Source organism: Rhipicephalus microplus, unplaced genomic scaffold (genome assembly GCF_043290135.1).
Source record: "Rhipicephalus microplus isolate Deutch F79 unplaced genomic scaffold, USDA_Rmic scaffold_15, whole genome shotgun sequence".
NCBI lineage: Eukaryota > Metazoa > Arthropoda > Arachnida > Ixodida > Ixodidae > Rhipicephalus > Rhipicephalus microplus.
Genome location: NW_027464588.1, coordinates 550,178 through 568,909, shown reverse-complemented (window position 1 = coordinate 568,909; position 18,732 = coordinate 550,178). Strand labels below are relative to the sequence as shown.

Here is an 18,732-nt window from a genome sequence, read left to right as displayed (position 1 = left end):
CACAAACACAATGATCGACGTCCCTTCGACCAGTGCTGCCCTTTCGCATACGTGTGTACGTGTTCACTCATTTAACACCCCCTCCTACAACCACGTTAACCAATTTAGCCATCGACCCAAGTAAGTCGCAATTTAACACCCCATTTCACAACCACGTTAACCAATTTAGCCATCGACCCAAGTAAGTCGCACTTTAACACCCCGTTAACCAATTATATGGTCCGCATCCTCCTCAGTGTTCCCCCGAGGGAAGCTGCGGGCAATTTTTGTTCAGCATCTATATAGAAACGTTGTGCTAAGCAAAAATTGAAAACAGCAGCGTTAACGGTTTTAGGTTGCAGGCATCAGAAGTTTAAATTCGGGCATATGCGGATGATGGGGCAGTTTGTTGCACAAAGAAAGTGTGGCAGAGGTTATCGCTGTCGTGAAGAGTTTCAGCAATGCCACTAGTAGTCGGGTGAACTAGGGAAAGTGCTTGGGTTTTTCGTTCGGAGAGTGGTCATTCAGACCGGAATTTTCCGCCAATGTGAAGTGGGGGACGACACCTGTCAAATATTTAGGGGAAGCTATAGAACACTACAAAGACAATGATCACTATTGGCAAGAACAGGCAAGATAAATTCAGTTGAAGGCGAGTAGGTCAAAGGAGGGTCACCTATCAAAGTTCTCGAGAGCTGCGGTTTGCAATTTGTTCTTCGTCTCGAAATTGTGGTACGTGATGCAGGTGTGTCAGAGTTCACGGGCTAATAAACAGAAAATTCGTCGTGTCTTCGCGGCGTTCTCGTGGGCCTCAAGTTGCGAACAATGCATTTGAACGAATTTATTTAGGGGAGTAAAAAAGGTGGTGGCCATGTGACAGGGGTAATACTCGTTGTGGTACGCACCTTTCCTTTCAGTGAATTCTTGTACGTACAGGCGTCAATCTGCAAAGTGAAAGCGAAAAAGGATGGCTTCAGGTGCAACCTTCCAAGAATCTTCTGGGTCTTCATGACATCCACCTTCCTTCACAAACCTTCGCGGAACCATACGTGCATAAAATAGTGCAGAGAGCTGTATTGCTTTTCACAAAGCCGTTTTTTGTATCTCTGGAACAGCAAAACTAGCCGAAGAATACTTTTCCTTCACTTTCTCGCGATGCACGAGATAAAGATCTGATGAAAACAATGGAATGAAACTGCACATAGTTCTTCGTACTGTGGGGAGCCTACCCAGCTGTCATGAGCTTTATTATAAAGTGAAGGAGTGAGTTGCTTCAGCTCAGAGGATTTTGCTTCACGAAATTTATTGTTCGCACAATATGTGACTTACACTAATATTTGAGGGACCTTTTGTAATAAAAGTATTGCGGTGTTGAGTCAGAACACAACAACACTCGCCGATTGGTTACAGGCTTGCACAAATGAATGACTTGCTCTGAAGCTCCGGTGTCTGTCTGTTATGATAGTCTTCAAATGCATGTTTATACAGCTTGCCGAAGTGTTATAGTGCTTTTTTTCCCTCGCTTAGTTCCCTTCTTTCAAAGCTGCAATCACCAGATCACACGATGGATGAGTCATAAGTATAGGAGCGTGACTTGAGAAGTACTTACGCAACAGACTTAGTTCCACGGACGTGCATCACGTGATTCACAGAATCGCGAAGTCAACTAGAGCTAAGAAAAGAAGCGACTTGCGGCGCGATTCATTGTAATTCTATTACGTCATGCACGCCTGTATGTGGAACTTGAGGCCTCTTATGAGCTGCTTAACTGTCATTCAAAGCTCTATATACGAAGGGTAAGAAGTCTCGTCATTTAGTAGCTCTGAATAAAAAGTAAACTTGCATGCATAAAAAATTAATGAGGTGTAAATGAGAGAACAATTGCTGAATGACATTGCGCATCACTCAGGTTAGCTTAGAACACATAGCGCGAACTTTTTTCCGAGAGGGCTTCCTCGTAAACTAGGCGAACTTCAGTTGCGGGAAAGCTTGGTTGCGTAGGTAACACGTCATGAGCCACCGCGTAACTACCGAGACGAGGATGATACTTCTTAGCGACCCGTCTCTGAAGTTTCACTGTGGTTCATCATGAAATGATCTTTTACGACTAGGTTTACCACACCATGTCAATCGACATTGCTCTATCCAATCCTAACATAGCTCTGAAAAGGAGAGTCACCAACGCACCTTTAGAAATAGGCAACTGTTAGACGTACCTTTTTCTTGGTCTCTAGATCTCCTTTCTTGAACATGCCAATGGCGTGAGACATGTACTTGTCGGAAGTGACTCCAGGGGCCATAGTTTTAAGGCACACGGCGCGGGCGGCCTCATTCATTTGTTTAGTCTGCGTGGAAATGAACATGCACTAAGTATAATGCAAAGCAGAACGAAAGACATCAAACTTAAGCACTTCGGAGCTTAAGCTATTACTCAATGCAAGCAACCATGTGCAACAATTTTCTTTAGTTAAGCAAGCACGGCGGATTCATACAGAAATGACACAATAGGCCACGTGCAATTGTGATAACAAAGGGTAGAAAATACGCTAAACGATAATAAGTCCTTGTCTACTTCTTGTCTGTTTTTGTTTTGCACCATACAAAGGAACTGTGCATGCTTGTTATCCAAAATCTGCTTGTGTGGTAAGTTTTGCACATAAAAACACGAGAAAAAGAACAGTGTGATATGGAGAAAGAAATAGAGTGCACAAGTTCTAGCTTGACTTTTTTTTGTTTGGATTAAGGCAATTTATTGCCCAAGGAGCACACACTTCGTTTCAGTTGTATTGAAAGTCGTAGTGGGTATGTCGCAATTTTCGCGCTTACTATTTTATACGTTGTCCACAATGTACGTGAAGCGCTTTAGCTACCCGAAAACAGTGGTGCTAAGTTAACTTAGCTAGGCAAAATCATTTGCGCCAGTTTACTTGCTCCGGCAATCAGTCATGAAGAATTGCATGCGCCAAAGTCCTCAGGAGGCATGCTGTAATGGTGGGCTTCAGATTTAATTGGAACATCTGGGCTTCCTTTATGTGCTGCATATAACTCGATGTTCAAAAGGCTTACGTGCGACAATGACTAGACATGCTGTCCTTTAAATTGCGTATTTGTCTTAATAAACTGGTCAATAACGTTCTCAATTCATTTGTAACCCTACTCGTGGGGTGCTCTGCTCACTAAAACATAAATACTGAGAACTTTTACAAAGATTCCCATTGCCTAGATATCGTTTTGGTGGCTTCCTTCCACAAAGGGCAATCAGTGGCTTTCTGGATTGGGAACTCAAGAGACTGGGTTCCCAAACCAAGTTGGGTAAGCTGCTTTTGTGTTCGGAGGCGCAGCAGAGTTTAAAAAGAGGTCAGATGCATGTTCCACCACATATGGCGAACTTAAAATCATGCGATACGCATTCCATACTGTGTCAGCCCGCGTTTCGTCTACATTGTCTCGCTATGACCCAAGGTGCCTTGGGGACAAACGCCTGTCTTCGGTTTTTGGGCAATGGTATACCTAGGCAGCGCAACAGCACAAGAGTGGCCCGGGTTCTGTTGACAGATTTGTTTGGTTCCAAGCTTCTTGGTGGGACACTTATAAAAATCTGTATCGGTACCTAAATTACGCCATTGTAACTTTGTTAGATGCTCGCTGCCACATTTGTCACTTGAGGGGCTCTCCGATAAATGCGCCTCACTGTTCAATTCATTCGTATACACTCGTATATAAAACAATAATGAGATATGACGATAAATGTGCTATATCAACGACTTGAAATGGCACTAAAGTAAAAAAAAATATGACAGAGTGATAGCTCAGTGTAAGACAGCGTTTAAAACGACAATATTATCAACAGCACTGTCCTACATACCGTTAGATTAAAGCAAATGGACGAGAACACATGCGACACTCGTAGGGCATTCGCGAAATGACAGATGACATGAGAGGTACCTATAGTATGATCAAACACCGACTAAGCCGAAAAGAAGTGTTAGTGAGAGGTACCGCCTACAAATAATCACAAGTAATCAAACTGGCTGCACTAAATAAAGAACTTGCTGTGTATCAAAAGATCTAATAAAGTACTGCTTGTTTGTGTCTGTTTGACTCATGGAAAAAAGGACCACCGGACGTTACTATGGGGAATGCGTGAGTGTTTCAAAAGTTCAATTTACACCTGGTTAAACTGCACAGGTTGTGCCATCTAGCGGGGCCCAGTTGAACCAAGCACGTCTGACACCTCAGAGGCCATGGCCGAAAATTGTTCAGTGGCCGTTGTTACCGCTGTGATTTCCGCTACTGTACTATCGATCTGCTGCTACTAGTGCCGGCGGCCGCGTAGTGAAGCCGGGCAATGATGTGCACAGCCACAGTGACGTGAGACGGACAATTTTAGGCGGGGAATTCGAAGTGTGTTAACACGATGCAGGTCACTAAAACGTGTTTTATATTAAAATGAACACTTACTTAACGCAAAGGTAGCACTACTATGCTTCTGTACCGCTATTTCAGCAATCAACATCTTCTCAATATTTGACTTCAATGTTTCCTTAAGCTTTTCGACGTGGACCTAAGTTTCGATTCTGCGCTGAAAATATTCGCCATCTTCCACAAACTACACACAGCGTAGTGAATCAAAATACCTTTGTACCAATAGACCTTTTTTTTAGTTTTGTATCGAAGCATTCAGTCACATTTATGAATGACACCAGCGTCCACACGACAGTGACAGAAAGACGTGGCTGGTATATATTGACATTTTCACAACGGAAACTAAAACCAGTATAACGTTTTCATTCTCATTACTATATGCTGATAAAATTTGTTATAAGCGAATGCAAATATTGATCACTTACTGGCCCTTCGTCCAACATAAACCGCATGGCAGCCTTGAGCTGTGAGAAAAAAGAACACCACGAACAATATACTATGACGCCTTTCCTAAGACTCATGACGATTCTCAGAGTTGATGACAAACAATACAGAACATGCATGGTACTCAAGGATTGAAACACAACAATTTATTGCTAGCCTATTTAATACGCGTGCTTCTGTTTCCAACATCTTCAGTTTGTGTCATATCGGTGTGATTTCAACTCGAGCGTTTAGACAAAATCCAACACTGTGATTTCGTTACATGTCAGGGTATCTCTTATACTAAAGCGAAATTCTGCGAGTACCCATTTTATTCTTATATAGCACGCTGCGAAAGCGTAATAACTACCCCAAATACAAGCGTTCTCTGTTACACTGCTACAGTGGAAAATGACCTATGGCCTTCGAAACCTGCGCATAATATTTCTCGCCGCGCTGGCGCTTTCTGTTACTGCTTATAATTTTATATCCAGTGCGTGCCCGTGCACACAATGAAAAAACATGAAAGAAAAACGCCATGCTTTTTTGTTATTCTGTTCTTTCACCTTCATGCAATCTAACGGGCTGTGGGTGGTATTCATAATCGCCATCACGTTGAAGGTCGCCGAGATAAGGCCCTTAAACACGTAGGCTATTTTATCATAAAACTTTATGAGCCGACGAAGTAGGCCATCACGGTCGTCGCTATTGTTGTAGAGATGCCACGGCCACTGAAAATGCGACTCGTATCCAATATAGTGCAATGGTCCGCTGATGCAGATGAGCCATTCCTTGTATCATCGCCGCCATCTTACGCCCCCTGGAGGTATGCCCCATAATGGCGTGCGAACCGTTGTAACCGCCAGCCAGCTGCCTCATAATTTTAACAGAAACTCGTATAAATCACCTTGCACAGACCCTTCGATTTTATATCAATCCTTTGATATGTTCAAATGTGGAGTGTTTATTGTTTCTGCCCTTTTTCTAAAGTTATCGCACTCTTTCTAAGATGTATGTTAGCCGTTGTGGTAATATAGCGGCGTTGTAGTGTGGTGTTCTGGTGTAGTGTTGTATAGCGGTCTAGCGATGTGGTATAGCATAGCGGGAAAGGTGCTATGCTGCTAAACTCGAGGACGTGGGTTCGCTTTCCGTTCATGGAAGCCAAATTTCGACGGCACCAACAAGTGTATTGAGGTTTAGGCACCTACTAGGCTACCCCCAGTGGTTAAAGTTAATAAGAATTACTCCAATAGAGCATGCACCTTGACTTTTCATACAACTTCCGTCCATCAGAGAGTACGACAGTGTTTCGATTTTCACGTTATTGATTTTTCATCGTCAATATTTCTTTTTTCAAAAGTGAAAGATTCGTTGCTATTGAGCTACAGAAAACGCTGAGATGTCCGCATCTTTCTAGACTTCAGCAGACCATCTCAATTTTAACGTAGTGCTGTTATCTATCAGAAGTGTGCTGTCTTGGTCAACGGAAATATAATACCCTACTCTGAGATCACTAATTATGGACTGGGTCCCGCAAGAATATCGTGTTGTCGTGGTCTCCCAAGCTTGTTGGGGGAGAACCTTGTAGAGCTATCATCGGCAGGTGTTTTTAGCGCCAGCCGCTGGATGTGTTTTCATTTCCTGATATTTTTGCATCTTCCTTGCAGATATACGTCACACACAGCTGCCCCGCCTTGGCTTAACTTTTTCAAGTGACCTCTGTGCTGAATAAATTGTCTTAGCTTTACAATGATAAATATTTGGTACCTGGTATGAAGGTTTGTTTACACAGTGCCACGGCTCCTGAATTACTTTATGGCTATAAAAATTTAAATTTTGTGCAACAAATGCAAAAAGAAAAGAATGACTCGCACAACATGACACCGGTATCTGGATGATGCAAGAAAGCCAGCCGGCACCCGAGGATGCCGGTTTACGTATTTGACATAATTTGATTGATTGGCATAGCTGATTTATTTGCAAGGCAACAATACGTTTTTTGGGGCATTAGTGTTCAGACTTAGAACAGCCTTCATATGTTCAAACTAAAATCTTACTTGTTGCTTTTATGTCACCGCGATTGATTTTAAGAAAAAATCACACTCAGCCTTTGTTTACACACTGATGCGGTTTCGTCGGCTCTTACTGTACGCACTATGTACATGATATAAAATAGGCCGTTCTGACTTTCCAATCGGTGTTGCAGCCTTTGGTGAACTATTGCTGCTGAAGGTAGCATTTCTCTTGTTTTGTAAGAGTTCTTTGTTTCTTGACTTCACAACCAGTATTGCTTGAGGTCTGCTGACCTCAGGTGCAGACAGCTGAGCTCTTACTTGCTAGTGAAAAAATGTCGAACCCGTGAAACATAGCTTACCTCTGAACTGACGCGCAAGGCGTTTTCCTCGTAACTCTCGAAGTTCTTCACCACACCCTTGTACTGTGCCACCGCGTCAGCTTCAGACAACTTCGGAAAAGCACACTTGAGACACTTTGCTTGAATGGCCTTGATGTCAAGTCCTGGCTGCACGAAGAAAACAAAATACAAATATCTACCGAACTCTTTATTGTAAATTTAGTTTTCACGAGCGTGTGGTATCTTTGGCTTGGTTTTGCAAAGGCTATCGAAATAACGTTTCATTAAAGTTCAGTACCGCAGTGGCGATGGTGCTAGTGAGAGCAGCTGTGACGCGTATATCGATAGCATATCACGTGACATGACTTCACGTCTGCCACGCTTGAACTCTGGATGCTCACACTACGGTAGTTGAAGGTCCCGGGGACGCAATCAATGACCTTGACAACCACGGTATGGTAGATGTTTCGTTTCCAGAATAGACTTGCATTTGCTTTCTTATTTCTGCAAAGTATGTGGTCAGTCATATGACGCTTACTCGAAGCTACAGCAAAGTGCATATCATTTAGTGAACGTTAAATGTATTCACAGAGGTACACCACACGCTGAGATACGCCGAAAACATCATTTATGTCATTTGATCGCGGGTGCAATCGCGCAGACGTAAGCGCAGCCACATTGTCGCCTCATGCAATTAAGTCGAATGACCCCACATAGGTTTGAACACAAACCCGCACGGCACAGTAATTTAGTGTACTCTTGTGTGCTATACTCCACAATAATGTTTCGGCCAAGTACAGACCATGTTCACACAAATGTTGTGCGCAGTTTACGCTAGCAAGTGTACACGTGCTACAACTAGACGCAGATGCGAAAATGTGTCTTGGCTTCTGTGGCCACAAGCAATCCCAAAGACCCGTAGCAACAATTTTTTCTTGGGGGGGGGGGGGGCATTTGCTGATGACTTTGTCTCAAAAAACATCGCTTTTCATTTCTTATTTTTGCTGAATATCCCCTTCCCTTCATGAGAGCGTCGTAGGAGGTGTACTAGGGGAAGGAGGCATGTGGCATCCTCTCTGGCTACGGGCATAAAATCACAGCGAGCTACCAGTCTGGTGTTACAGAAAGTTTGAATAGTTGAAACAAATAAAACCACGTGGTGAGTATCATTACTCAGAACGGAGCGTTGATTATCGTGTGGTGCCGGTGAAAAACACAAAATTTCCCATGCTACCTTATGAAAAACATCGTTTACGGGCACTTACAGTAACCAAGATCAACCTGAGGCGACAGCATTCGTGTTCCTCATATTTTCGTTTGTACGATACACTGGTTGCTGATTCGTTTACGGTCAACTTTACTGCTGTCAGCGGGCACCAACAAAATTTGGAGCGTGATGCTGAACAATTATGGCTCTTAAGAGGCGTCGCCATTATGACGAGACACCTGCATACATAGGCGTGCATAAGCTAGCATGCACAAGCCATCCCCATACATTGACATAATAGGATGGGGGCAGAGGGGACGCAAAGCCATCCCCAGTGGTGCAACAGCTGCGCTGATTGCGCCGAATCAATACAATTCCCGATTGTTGCGCCGAACGGCACCCAAACCATGAAATATACTGAAATTGCGCCGCGATGCACCTAAATGCCCGGCCAACCTCCAAATTTTCTTGTCAGCGAGAAGAACAATCCCCATGCATCGACATGATAAGGAAGTGTGTTGAGGGGGGGGGGGGGCGAGGGCACTGCACTGTCATCCAGAATGATGTTTTTTCTTGCCAAACGTTACGGCAACCAATTATTTGGTTAATGTTTCTGGTTACAGAAAAAATACTGTATTTTTCGTCTCCTGAAGCTTGCTTTGGCATGAAGCGCTCAATTTTATTCAGGTGCGACAATTGACAGCCCATCAGAGCCAAACACTCGGGCAGTCGAGTCTGTGATGTTCATCAAAAAATAACGAACGCTTGCGAAAACAACTTGAGCCGTATTCGTCAAAATTATTTCGCCTGAATGGGCTCAAAGCAGCACATTTTCATACTAAATGATGTCACTGACATTGATTATTTTCACCTCAAGGTATCTCTACTCCTTTTCTTCCCATCAGCTGAGGTAGTAATAGGATGTTTATTCTGACATTTGTGCGCTGTCAAGTTGTCTGGCCTGAGGGAAAAGGTCACCGGGTTTTTTATAAAGTATTTATACTTTTGCAAATCAAAGAGGAAGCAGTCAGCCACAGGCATCAAATAGGTTTGGATGGTAGAAGAGAGAGAGAGATGTAAGCCTGTGAGTTATAGATAACCATTGCATGAGACAATAAAACAGGAAAACAGATATAAACAGATTATCATATAGGCCAACTGGATATTATGTTTGCAGCCACACTTCATAGTGAGAAGTAAAAAAGCGAGGAGGAGATAAGACGTGGAAAGCGGGAAAGAAAAACTCACCGTGTCAAAGCCCCGCGTCTCGAGTTCTTTCTCCATGCACGTGGTGACCTAAAAATCAGAATGAGAATTTGATTTTAAAAAATAGAGTACAATAGCAAGCATTTAGTACACAGAGGAAGGTCCCATAGTCAAGAAAATATACCAGGACGTCCTGTACGAAAAAAAAAAACGGCAGATCCTACCAACACTGGTAATCGATCATATGTGAAGTACAAATTAGGAAGGGTGATAAGTCAATTTAAAATCTGCACAATGTTAATAGGCGGAGGTAAATTAGGTCGTACTTGACGTCCATCTTATGATTATCATGTTTGGACGTTTCATTTACCTTCGTCATCTATTAACGTCACCTGATACCAACTTTGGTATATATGGAGCTAGTGAAACGGGCCGCGAGCGTGCTATGTACGTAGCATGTAGTCATATTCTACATGAAATCCATATCATGACTATAATATATAGACGTGTCCTTTACATTCATCGTCCATTCACGTCACGTAAATTTGGTATGTGTGGAACTAGTGAAACGGCCACGAGAACGCTATGAGCGTAGCATGTAGTCATGTTTTACATGAAACGCATATTATGATTACCAGGTTTCGAAGTGTCATTTACCTTCATCGTCTATTCCCTTCCCGTGATAGCTAACTTGGCACATGTGGAGCTAGCGCAACGGCGGCGAACGCGTCATGAAGGGCCCAATATACTCCGACACAACGTTGACGCACGCGCAGGCTGGGCGCAGCAACGCCACGCTAGCAAAACGCGAGCACTCTGTAGTGTGATGCTAGGCGCGACCGGCGTGACCGGCGCGACCAGCGTCCGTCGGCACGGCCCGGTGGCAACCGGTGCGAAATGCGACATGCTGCGTTTCGCGCCGATGAAGCACCACGTCTGCCTCTCTTCGAGACTGAGGGACGCCACGTGCGCTTAAATGCGCATGCGTCAAAGCAACACAACGCGAAGCGCGTCTGCGAGTATACGGCATTCAGATCCACAATGAAGGTCAGTGGGCAGATCCACTGATCTCTGCTAGAGAGCTATCGGCGCCTGGCGTGGCATCGCCGGCGTCACCCGATAAAACGAACGCCGGCGTGCGGGTCGAAGTGTATGGGCCCCGCAGGTCGCGGGTTCGAATCCCGGCTACGGCGGCTGCATTTACGATGGAGGCGGAAATGTTGTAGGCCCGTGTGCTCAGATTTGGGTGCACGTTAAAAAGCCCCAGGCGGTCGAAATTTCCGGAGCCTCCCACTACGGCGTCTCTCATAATCATATCGTGGTTTTGGGACGTTAAACCCCACATATCAATCAATCAAGTGTATGGGTGCTTTGAGCGTGGCGTGCATTAATATTCTTACATAACACGCGTCTCACGATTATCATGTTTGCACCAATCACATACGTTCGTTATTTATTCACGTGATGTAATTCCAAATTTTGGCATATGTGAAGGTAGCGAAATGGCCGCGAGAATATGTTGAGTGTGAGACGTAGTCATGTTGTTACATGACGCGCATGTCATGAGTTTCATGCTAGGGTCTGCCGCTTGTGCTCGTCATGCTATCATGTCGTACCATACCATTTTTGCAGCATATCATGTGAATGAAACCACCGCCAGAGCAGCAAGACCATGACATGTAAATCATGACATTTATGACATACATATCATAATTTTCATGTTATGACTGGTAAGTTATGTTCGGCATACAGTAATGGTATATCATACCTAGTTGGGTACTGATACCATTATCCAAACGGCCAGAAGAGCTAATACTCGTCAGCGGCTAGGTAGATAGATAGATAGATAGACAGATAGATAGATAGATAGATAGATAGATAGATAGATAGATAGATAGATAGATAGATAGATAGATAGATAGATAGATAGATAGATAGATAGATAGATAGATAGATAGATAGATAGATAGATAGATAGATAGATAGACGGACGGACGGACGGACGGACGGACGGACGGACGGACGGACGGATGGATGGATGGATGGATGGGTGGATGGATGGATAGACAGACAGAGAGACAGACAAACAGATAGACAGAGAGGTAGAGAGGTAGATAGGTAGATGGATAGATGGACAGACAGAGAGGTAGCGAGGTAGATAGGTAGATGGATAGATAGATAGACAGACAGACAGACAGACAGATAGACAGACAGATAGACAGAGAGGTAGAGAGGTAGAGGGATAGATATACAGATAGATAGATAGATAGATAGATAGATAGATAGATAGATAGATAGATAGATAGATAGATAGATAGATAGATAGATAGATAGATAGATAGATAGATAGATAGATAGAAACGCTCAATGTCTCCGAAGTTCACCAAGAAATGCTTCGCATTTAAAACATTTGCTTAAACATTTATTATTCTTATAGTGCTTCTGGATGATTTATCTTCAAAATGTCTATTGTGAATTTTCTCTGTTTTTAATATTTTTCTATATATTGTGTTTTTACTACACTGTTTACCAGCTGGTAAACAGAAATTACACTTCTAACATTTTTTTTTCATTTTTGAATATAGTTGCTCTAGAACATCGAACTTGCAAAAACTATCCTCCCGACACATATGAAAAATGACCAATTTTGCGCGGTAACGAAAGAGTTAACTAAAAGCAGTGAACATCAACACAATAATAAAACAACACATGAATGTTTCCCAATATGATTGCAATGTGGTGTTGCTGGTAAATGCTGTTTGCTTGTGATGACAAATAAAAAAAAAGATATTGAGAGATAACGATCATGAACCCTTGGCGATACAAATCTTACGAGACCATCAAGAAATATTCACATCAATTAAAATTCGTGTCACCAAAATGTATAGAAAGGTTTAGCATGCGACAAATGAAAGCTGGCGTGCATCTTCATTTATTGTTTTGGGGGTCACAGCTACGTCACAAAGCTCTGAGTAATTGTTAGTTGAGTTTTTCGATACCGGCAATAGTATCAGCGATCACAAACATACTGTCCGTACGCATGTGTATAATTAATGATCCAGATATATAATGACCTACGACAGAAGTAACCCCTTGCAAATTTTAGTATGTTTTTTTGCATGACACTGGAGTGCTGCAGCCAAAACAACAAAAGAAGCACTTTTACGCGATAGATAGCTTGTAAGTGTGGCGGTTTGGGCTAGTTGGTAGATAGGCTACAAAAAAATTCACACGATACATAGGCTACAAAAAATGTCACATACATAGTCCTATATTATGATTTTGTTATCGCGCACTTGTTGGGGATGTTTCTCGGGATATTTACGGCCATGCTCGTACAAGTGCGACCACAGCAGTCGCGAGTGTTGAAGCTGTGAGGACTGAATCCTTCGCCAAGAGCATCCTCGCCTTCTGTCGGTCCTCGTCCAACTCTCATAATACACCTTATGCACGAGGCAGGCATGTGTAAACCAAGGATGATTAAAGAGAAATTGTGTAAACTCATTACCACGAGAGTAGTCCACGTCGACGAGCAAGAAAAAAATCATGGCGCCAATGCCCTCCGTAATCCAGACTCGAAAGCTCACGGAAGCACATTAGAACCTTTGAGATTCGCGGACGCGATCTCGGAGGCCATGACGCGTTTCTGAAGGTTTCTTCTGACCGCAAGAAAACTATTTTCCTCACATTTGATTCTGACGGTTCGGCGGTGCAGTTTTGTGGGGCGCATTCATGCCCGCACGTGCATTTCTAAGATCGCACGTTCTGGCCGCGTCTTAAGCAGGAGCGCCGGGTAGCACACTTCGTGCCTGGGCGGTAGCATGCGTTCGTGTTGAACGTCGCGAAGTGAAAATCGGCTCGCTACAACCATATACTCCTATACTTTGCAGAATAATGGGCCTAGCCCGGGACCAAAGAAAAATTAGTATCAACCCAAAATTTGTATAAGCTTTTATAGTATCACCGAGGTTTCACTATATATACAAACATTGGTAATTCAGCGCTTGTGCACTAAGATAATGTTCAACGAAAGGGTAGTAAGAGAAACATAAATAATTTTTTGGCGATGCCATCAAACATTTTCGCGATATGTGATGTCACTACAACATGATGAAGTGATGTCGCTATATCAAAGTGGTTTTCCCAACTCTAGCGTTGACGCAGTTTTCGTGTTTGATGCGGCATCTAATGTTTTCGCCTCAACAATTTCAACTGACCACCTTTACAAAATGTAAAAACCCGTCCAAGCAATGAGGTAATGATACATGACTGAGGTGGAAGAAACCATTCGAGAGAAAAGAGAACGAGGCTAACAAAAGGATATGTGACATATAATATTATAGATGTAGATTTACGTCCCGAAACCACGACTGTATTATGAGAGACGCCGTGGTGAATGTTTCCGGAAATTTTGACCATCTGGTGTTTTTAACGTGTACTAACGTCGCACATTACATGGGCTTCCACCATTTCGCTTTCGTCAAAATGCGAAAGTCATTGCCGGGATCAAACCCTCGACCTTTGCGTCAGTAGCGGAGCATCCTAAAACTGTGACATAGTTTCGTCTCTGCCCTGTGATAGTGGCATGACAGTTAAGATAATATTAATTTTATTGAAAAAAAATATTTTGTTTCTGAACTTGTTCAGACTGTCACTCTCCGATGTCACGTGATTGTCTGCGGTCTTTATTTGATCAGTGACAATCACAATGTAAATTACTCTACGTTTAATAAGAAAATTATATTACCATCGTACTGCTCCACGCTGTGCGAAAAATTCCGGAAACACCCTACAAGTTGGGTAATTATCCTACAGTTGACAACCCTGGCCACTTGTTGAATTCACAGAAGCATCATGCGCGTCGGAACACAATTATGTAGTGTGCTCTGTCACGATCAGCTGAGAGCACTCACAACTCCCACAACGCTGCCAACAGCTTGTGCTTAGAACAAATGTTCGGTAATTAAGGGTACGACGTGCTACTTTATAGGAGACCTTTGAGTGGTTCCGGTCTGACACTCGGGAATCCGCGAGTGAAAATTTCACGAATATTTCACGAAGAACAACAAAGAACACAAAGTATATGCAGTCTCTGCGAACTCCCCGCTGTACTTACGATCGCTTTTCTCTTGACGACATCGTTGGTGCCGTCCAGCGGCAGCATGGTGATTTCGCAAGCACTTGGGCCGAGCTTGTTTGGAGGGGTTCCTTTTGGCAGAATTGCCGCCAGGGCTTCCAGTCGGTAGGCGTCCATCTGGGTGTCTCGCTGCGAATGCAAATGTACTAATTGGGTGTAAACCCTTTGAGACACCATGTACACAAATTGTGTACACTACTTGTTTTGCTATTTGTGTCAATTAGGCGCGAATAAACATCAATATATATCAAATCATGAATGGATTGAACCTCCTGCATAATGGATTTGTGCTCATTTAACTTCTTTTTGCGGTGTAGTGTTGCATATGAACACTCTGGTGAAGGCACTACCACGTTCGACAAACAGTTCAACCAGCCGCTTCCTGCAAATACAGGTGAAAAGTGCTATTTTCTTTTGCTCAAAATGAACCTAAAGAAAAATGGAATGCCACTATATTCCTAGCCCGAGATTTTGTTCTTCTTACGCCGAACTAAAGCATTACTGACTTCCGGACAAAGAGGTCTTTGATTAAAATTTAACTAGGATTAGTTAGTATAAAAAACACGCATTACCACATAAGACAGTATTTTTGGTTGTAATAAAATAGAATCTCGAGCGGCTTCAAATGCTGTTACGTTAATTTGACGCATTTACAGAATGTTATTCATAGGCTGTGTCTGGAAGACAGAACTTACCAATTATTAGAACTGGCTAACCTCCCTGTCCTTCCTCTTTCAATTCTCCTTACCAATTATTGGCGGAGACTAATTTATTTGATAGAGAAAGCTGGTTGCTATAGCTTTATCGAAACCTTGTTCGGAAGGCAGCCACAGAAGTCGTCTATAAGGCTGTTCGTGTTATTTTTTTTGTCACAAGTTTTGAGAGTTAGACGTAGAAAAACGCACCCGTCAAGAAGCTATAAGAAAATTGATGAAAACTTCCCGGAACGAAAGCTTTTTTGTTGATGAAAAATTGGTTGCCATCACCCGGCTCATGACAAAAAGCAAGCAATTAAGTAAATTTATACAATTTACATGACTTTCAAGTTCACTTCCTGGTTTCTTGTTGACTTACAAAGTGGCGGCACCTCCAGCATGGTCTTTATAAAATAGAGGCAAAGTACTTCGCTGTGGAGCAGTTAAAGGCCATACAACACCTATCTGCCCCGCCGTGGCGGTGTAGTGGCTACGGTACTCGGCTGCTGACCCGCAGGTCATGATATGGAATCCCGGCTGCGGCAGCTGCATTTCCGATGGAGGCGGAAATGTTGTTGGCCCGTGTGCTCAGGTTTGCGTGCACGTTATCGAACCCCAGGTAGTCGAAAGCTCCAGAGCCCTCCACCAAGGCGTCTCTCATAATATGGTGGTTTCGGGACGTTAAACCCCACATATCAATCAAAACAACACATATCTGAGTAATCAAGGGGCTTCATCAAGAGAGCTCATTGCATCACGAATAAACTGCCCTAGAACATTTGGAATCTACAAAGTACGGCTGAAGTTGCACGGATTTGTCGTGTACGCTTCAAACGCTTTCGCTCTCCTTTCGTATAACGTCAAGCACCCTAAAAAAAGCTACTCAGGGTTGTGAAGATGTGGGTTCCAAAGGGTGTGTCCATTCGTCAGCTCGCAGCATGACCTTGATGACATTCCTTTTTGGGGCGAATCTCCTTATGCCGTGGATCGTGCGTCCGCGATGTATGTAGTAGTAGAAGTAGTAGTCGTCGTCATAGTAGCAGGTAGCCACCTCCATGACCGGATTAGAAGAGCGGCACGCGCGCACTCATTTGAATTGAGGAGGAAACCCGCACACATTAATCATATTGTAAAGAAGAGGAAGTACTCCGGCGCCGAGGCAGCAGCATCGAGTGTGCAGCAGCGGCTCGAGCTCGGAAATTGCGGCTGGTGCATCGCCTTCCGAGCCTTCCAAGCATCAACCTTTCTGCTTAATAAATCTCCTTTATAATTGGTGGAGGTGCTGGGTACCGTCTCTTACACCTTCCCGCTACCATCCTGGAACTCCGTTCTCGACGGCTACCTTCTGCTATGCCGGACGCCGATCAGCAGACGCTTCCATCTCTTCCGGCCACCTGTCCAGGCAGTGTTCCTCAGCAGGAGCCTCCAATCTTCAGTGGAACAGATGACAACGACGTTGAAGATTGGCTCTCGACTTTCGAACGGGTGAGCGCTTTAAACAGATGGACGGACGCGGACAAGTTGACACGCGTGTCGTTCTACCTCGCGGGTGTAGCCAGCCTTTGGCTTAGAAATCACGAGGCAGACGTCCGAACGTGGCCGCAATTTAAAACGTCGATTGTATCAGTCTTCGATTGACCCCAAAGCAGGCAAGGCCGTGAATACGGAAAATCTGAGGCCCATATCACTGACTTCGTGCGCGGGCAAGCTTATGGAGACGATGGTACGGCATCGCCTCTCCCCATACCTTGAAGGCCAGGGCTTCTTTGCAGACACCATGTTAGGGTTTCGCCCACACATGTCTGCACAGGACGTCCTTCTCCAGCTCCATAGGGCCGTCATACAGCCCATAAGTATGCAACACAATGATAAAGCCATCCTCGCCTTTGATCGGAAGGGGGCTTTCGACAATGTTAAACACAGCAGCATCCTGGCTAACATGAGCTCCACCGATTGCGGGGCTAAGGCCTTCGCATATGTCAGAGATTTTCTCTCTAAACGCCAGGCACTTCTTCGGATCGAGGACGAGGAATATGGCCCGTACATTATGGGAACACGGGGTACCCCACAGGGAGCAGTGTTATCACCGCTCCTTTTCAACATTGCTATGATGCGCCTTCCAAGCGAATTGGCCAGGGTGGAAGGCACACAACACGCAGTATATGCCGACGATATTACAATCTGGACCACTGAAGGGAGGCTTGGTGAAATGCAGGAACGCCTTCAGCAGGCCGCATCCATAGTCGAGGCGTATGCCAACGATTGTGGACTCCAATGTGCTCCAAACAAATCAGAGCTTCTGCACATTAGAGCGAAGCCAAGAGATAACTCAGCCATACACATCTCCCTGTCTGGGGTTCCCATCAGAGAGGTGGAGGAGCTCCGGATTCTGGGCCTGCTCATTCACCACAGACTCAGACCGGACTCCACTATAGCGAAACTCAAGAGAATAGGCGAACAGGTAGGGCGCATGATCCACCGCGTTTCCAACAAGCGGGGTGGTCTGCGGGGCAGGGACGCGCTTCGGCTCGCGCATGCCTTCGTGACTAGCCGGATCCTCTACGCCGTCCCATACCTTCGCACTAACAAGCAAGAAGACGAAAGAATTGATGCCATCATTCGTAAGGCTACTAAACGAGCTCTGGATCTCCCGGTGGCCACTTCCAACGCCAAACTGAAGGCGTTAGGTGTGCTCAACTCCTACCAGGAGTTGCGGGAGGCCCACCTTATGAATCAATATACGCGGCTCGTGCAGACGGCTCCCGGGCGCCGCCTGCTAAACCGCTTACATATACAGCACACTTGCACTGCAGAGGAGGCGGAGCGTATTCCGGAACTGTGGCGGCATATGCTCTCGGTCGCTCCACTCCCCAGTAACATGGATAAGCACACGCACGAAAGCAGAAGACAGGCGCGGGCTCGGACGCTTGAGAGGCAACACGGCTCCCGACCTGGTGTATTCTACGTAGATATAGCAGGGCCTTCGCCCACGGGATTTTACACGGCCTCTGTAGTTCACCGGGAAAAGCATGTCAATGGGCTCTCGTTCCGAGCACAAAATCCAGAGCGCGCTGAGGAAGTCGCGATAGCGCTTGCTGCTGCGGACCCCAACTCGAAAGTTATCATCACGGACTCCCGGAAAGCATGTACTCATTACTTGGTAGGAGAGATATCCCCCCTAGCCAGCCAAATTCTAAAACGGGCTCCCGCTGATCCAGCCCCGAAACGCATCGTATGGGCTCCTGGCCATCAGGGCTTACGAGGTAATGAGGCTGCTGACGCGGCCGCCCGAGCGCTTACCCACCGG

General features: G+C 44.7%; 1 protein-coding gene across 2 annotated transcripts in view; it reads right to left on the bottom strand.

Moving 5' to 3' along the window:
- The window catches only part of LOC119173733 (uncharacterized), a 92,112-nt gene that overhangs the window by 56,288 nt on the left and 17,092 nt on the right, over window positions 1–18,732 (bottom strand). For both annotated transcript variants that reach the window (XM_075883098.1, XM_075883099.1), the window contains exons 3-8: window positions 14,710–14,859; window positions 9,636–9,683; window positions 7,202–7,348; window positions 4,830–4,868; window positions 2,196–2,324; window positions 885–923 (exon numbers count right to left, since the gene is read on the bottom strand). In XM_075883098.1, coding sequence (XP_075739213.1) covers window positions 885–923; window positions 2,196–2,324; window positions 4,830–4,868; window positions 7,202–7,348; window positions 9,636–9,683; window positions 14,710–14,859 — 552 coding nt within the window. The remainder of the gene's footprint in view (window positions 1–884; window positions 924–2,195; window positions 2,325–4,829; window positions 4,869–7,201; window positions 7,349–9,635; window positions 9,684–14,709; window positions 14,860–18,732) is intronic.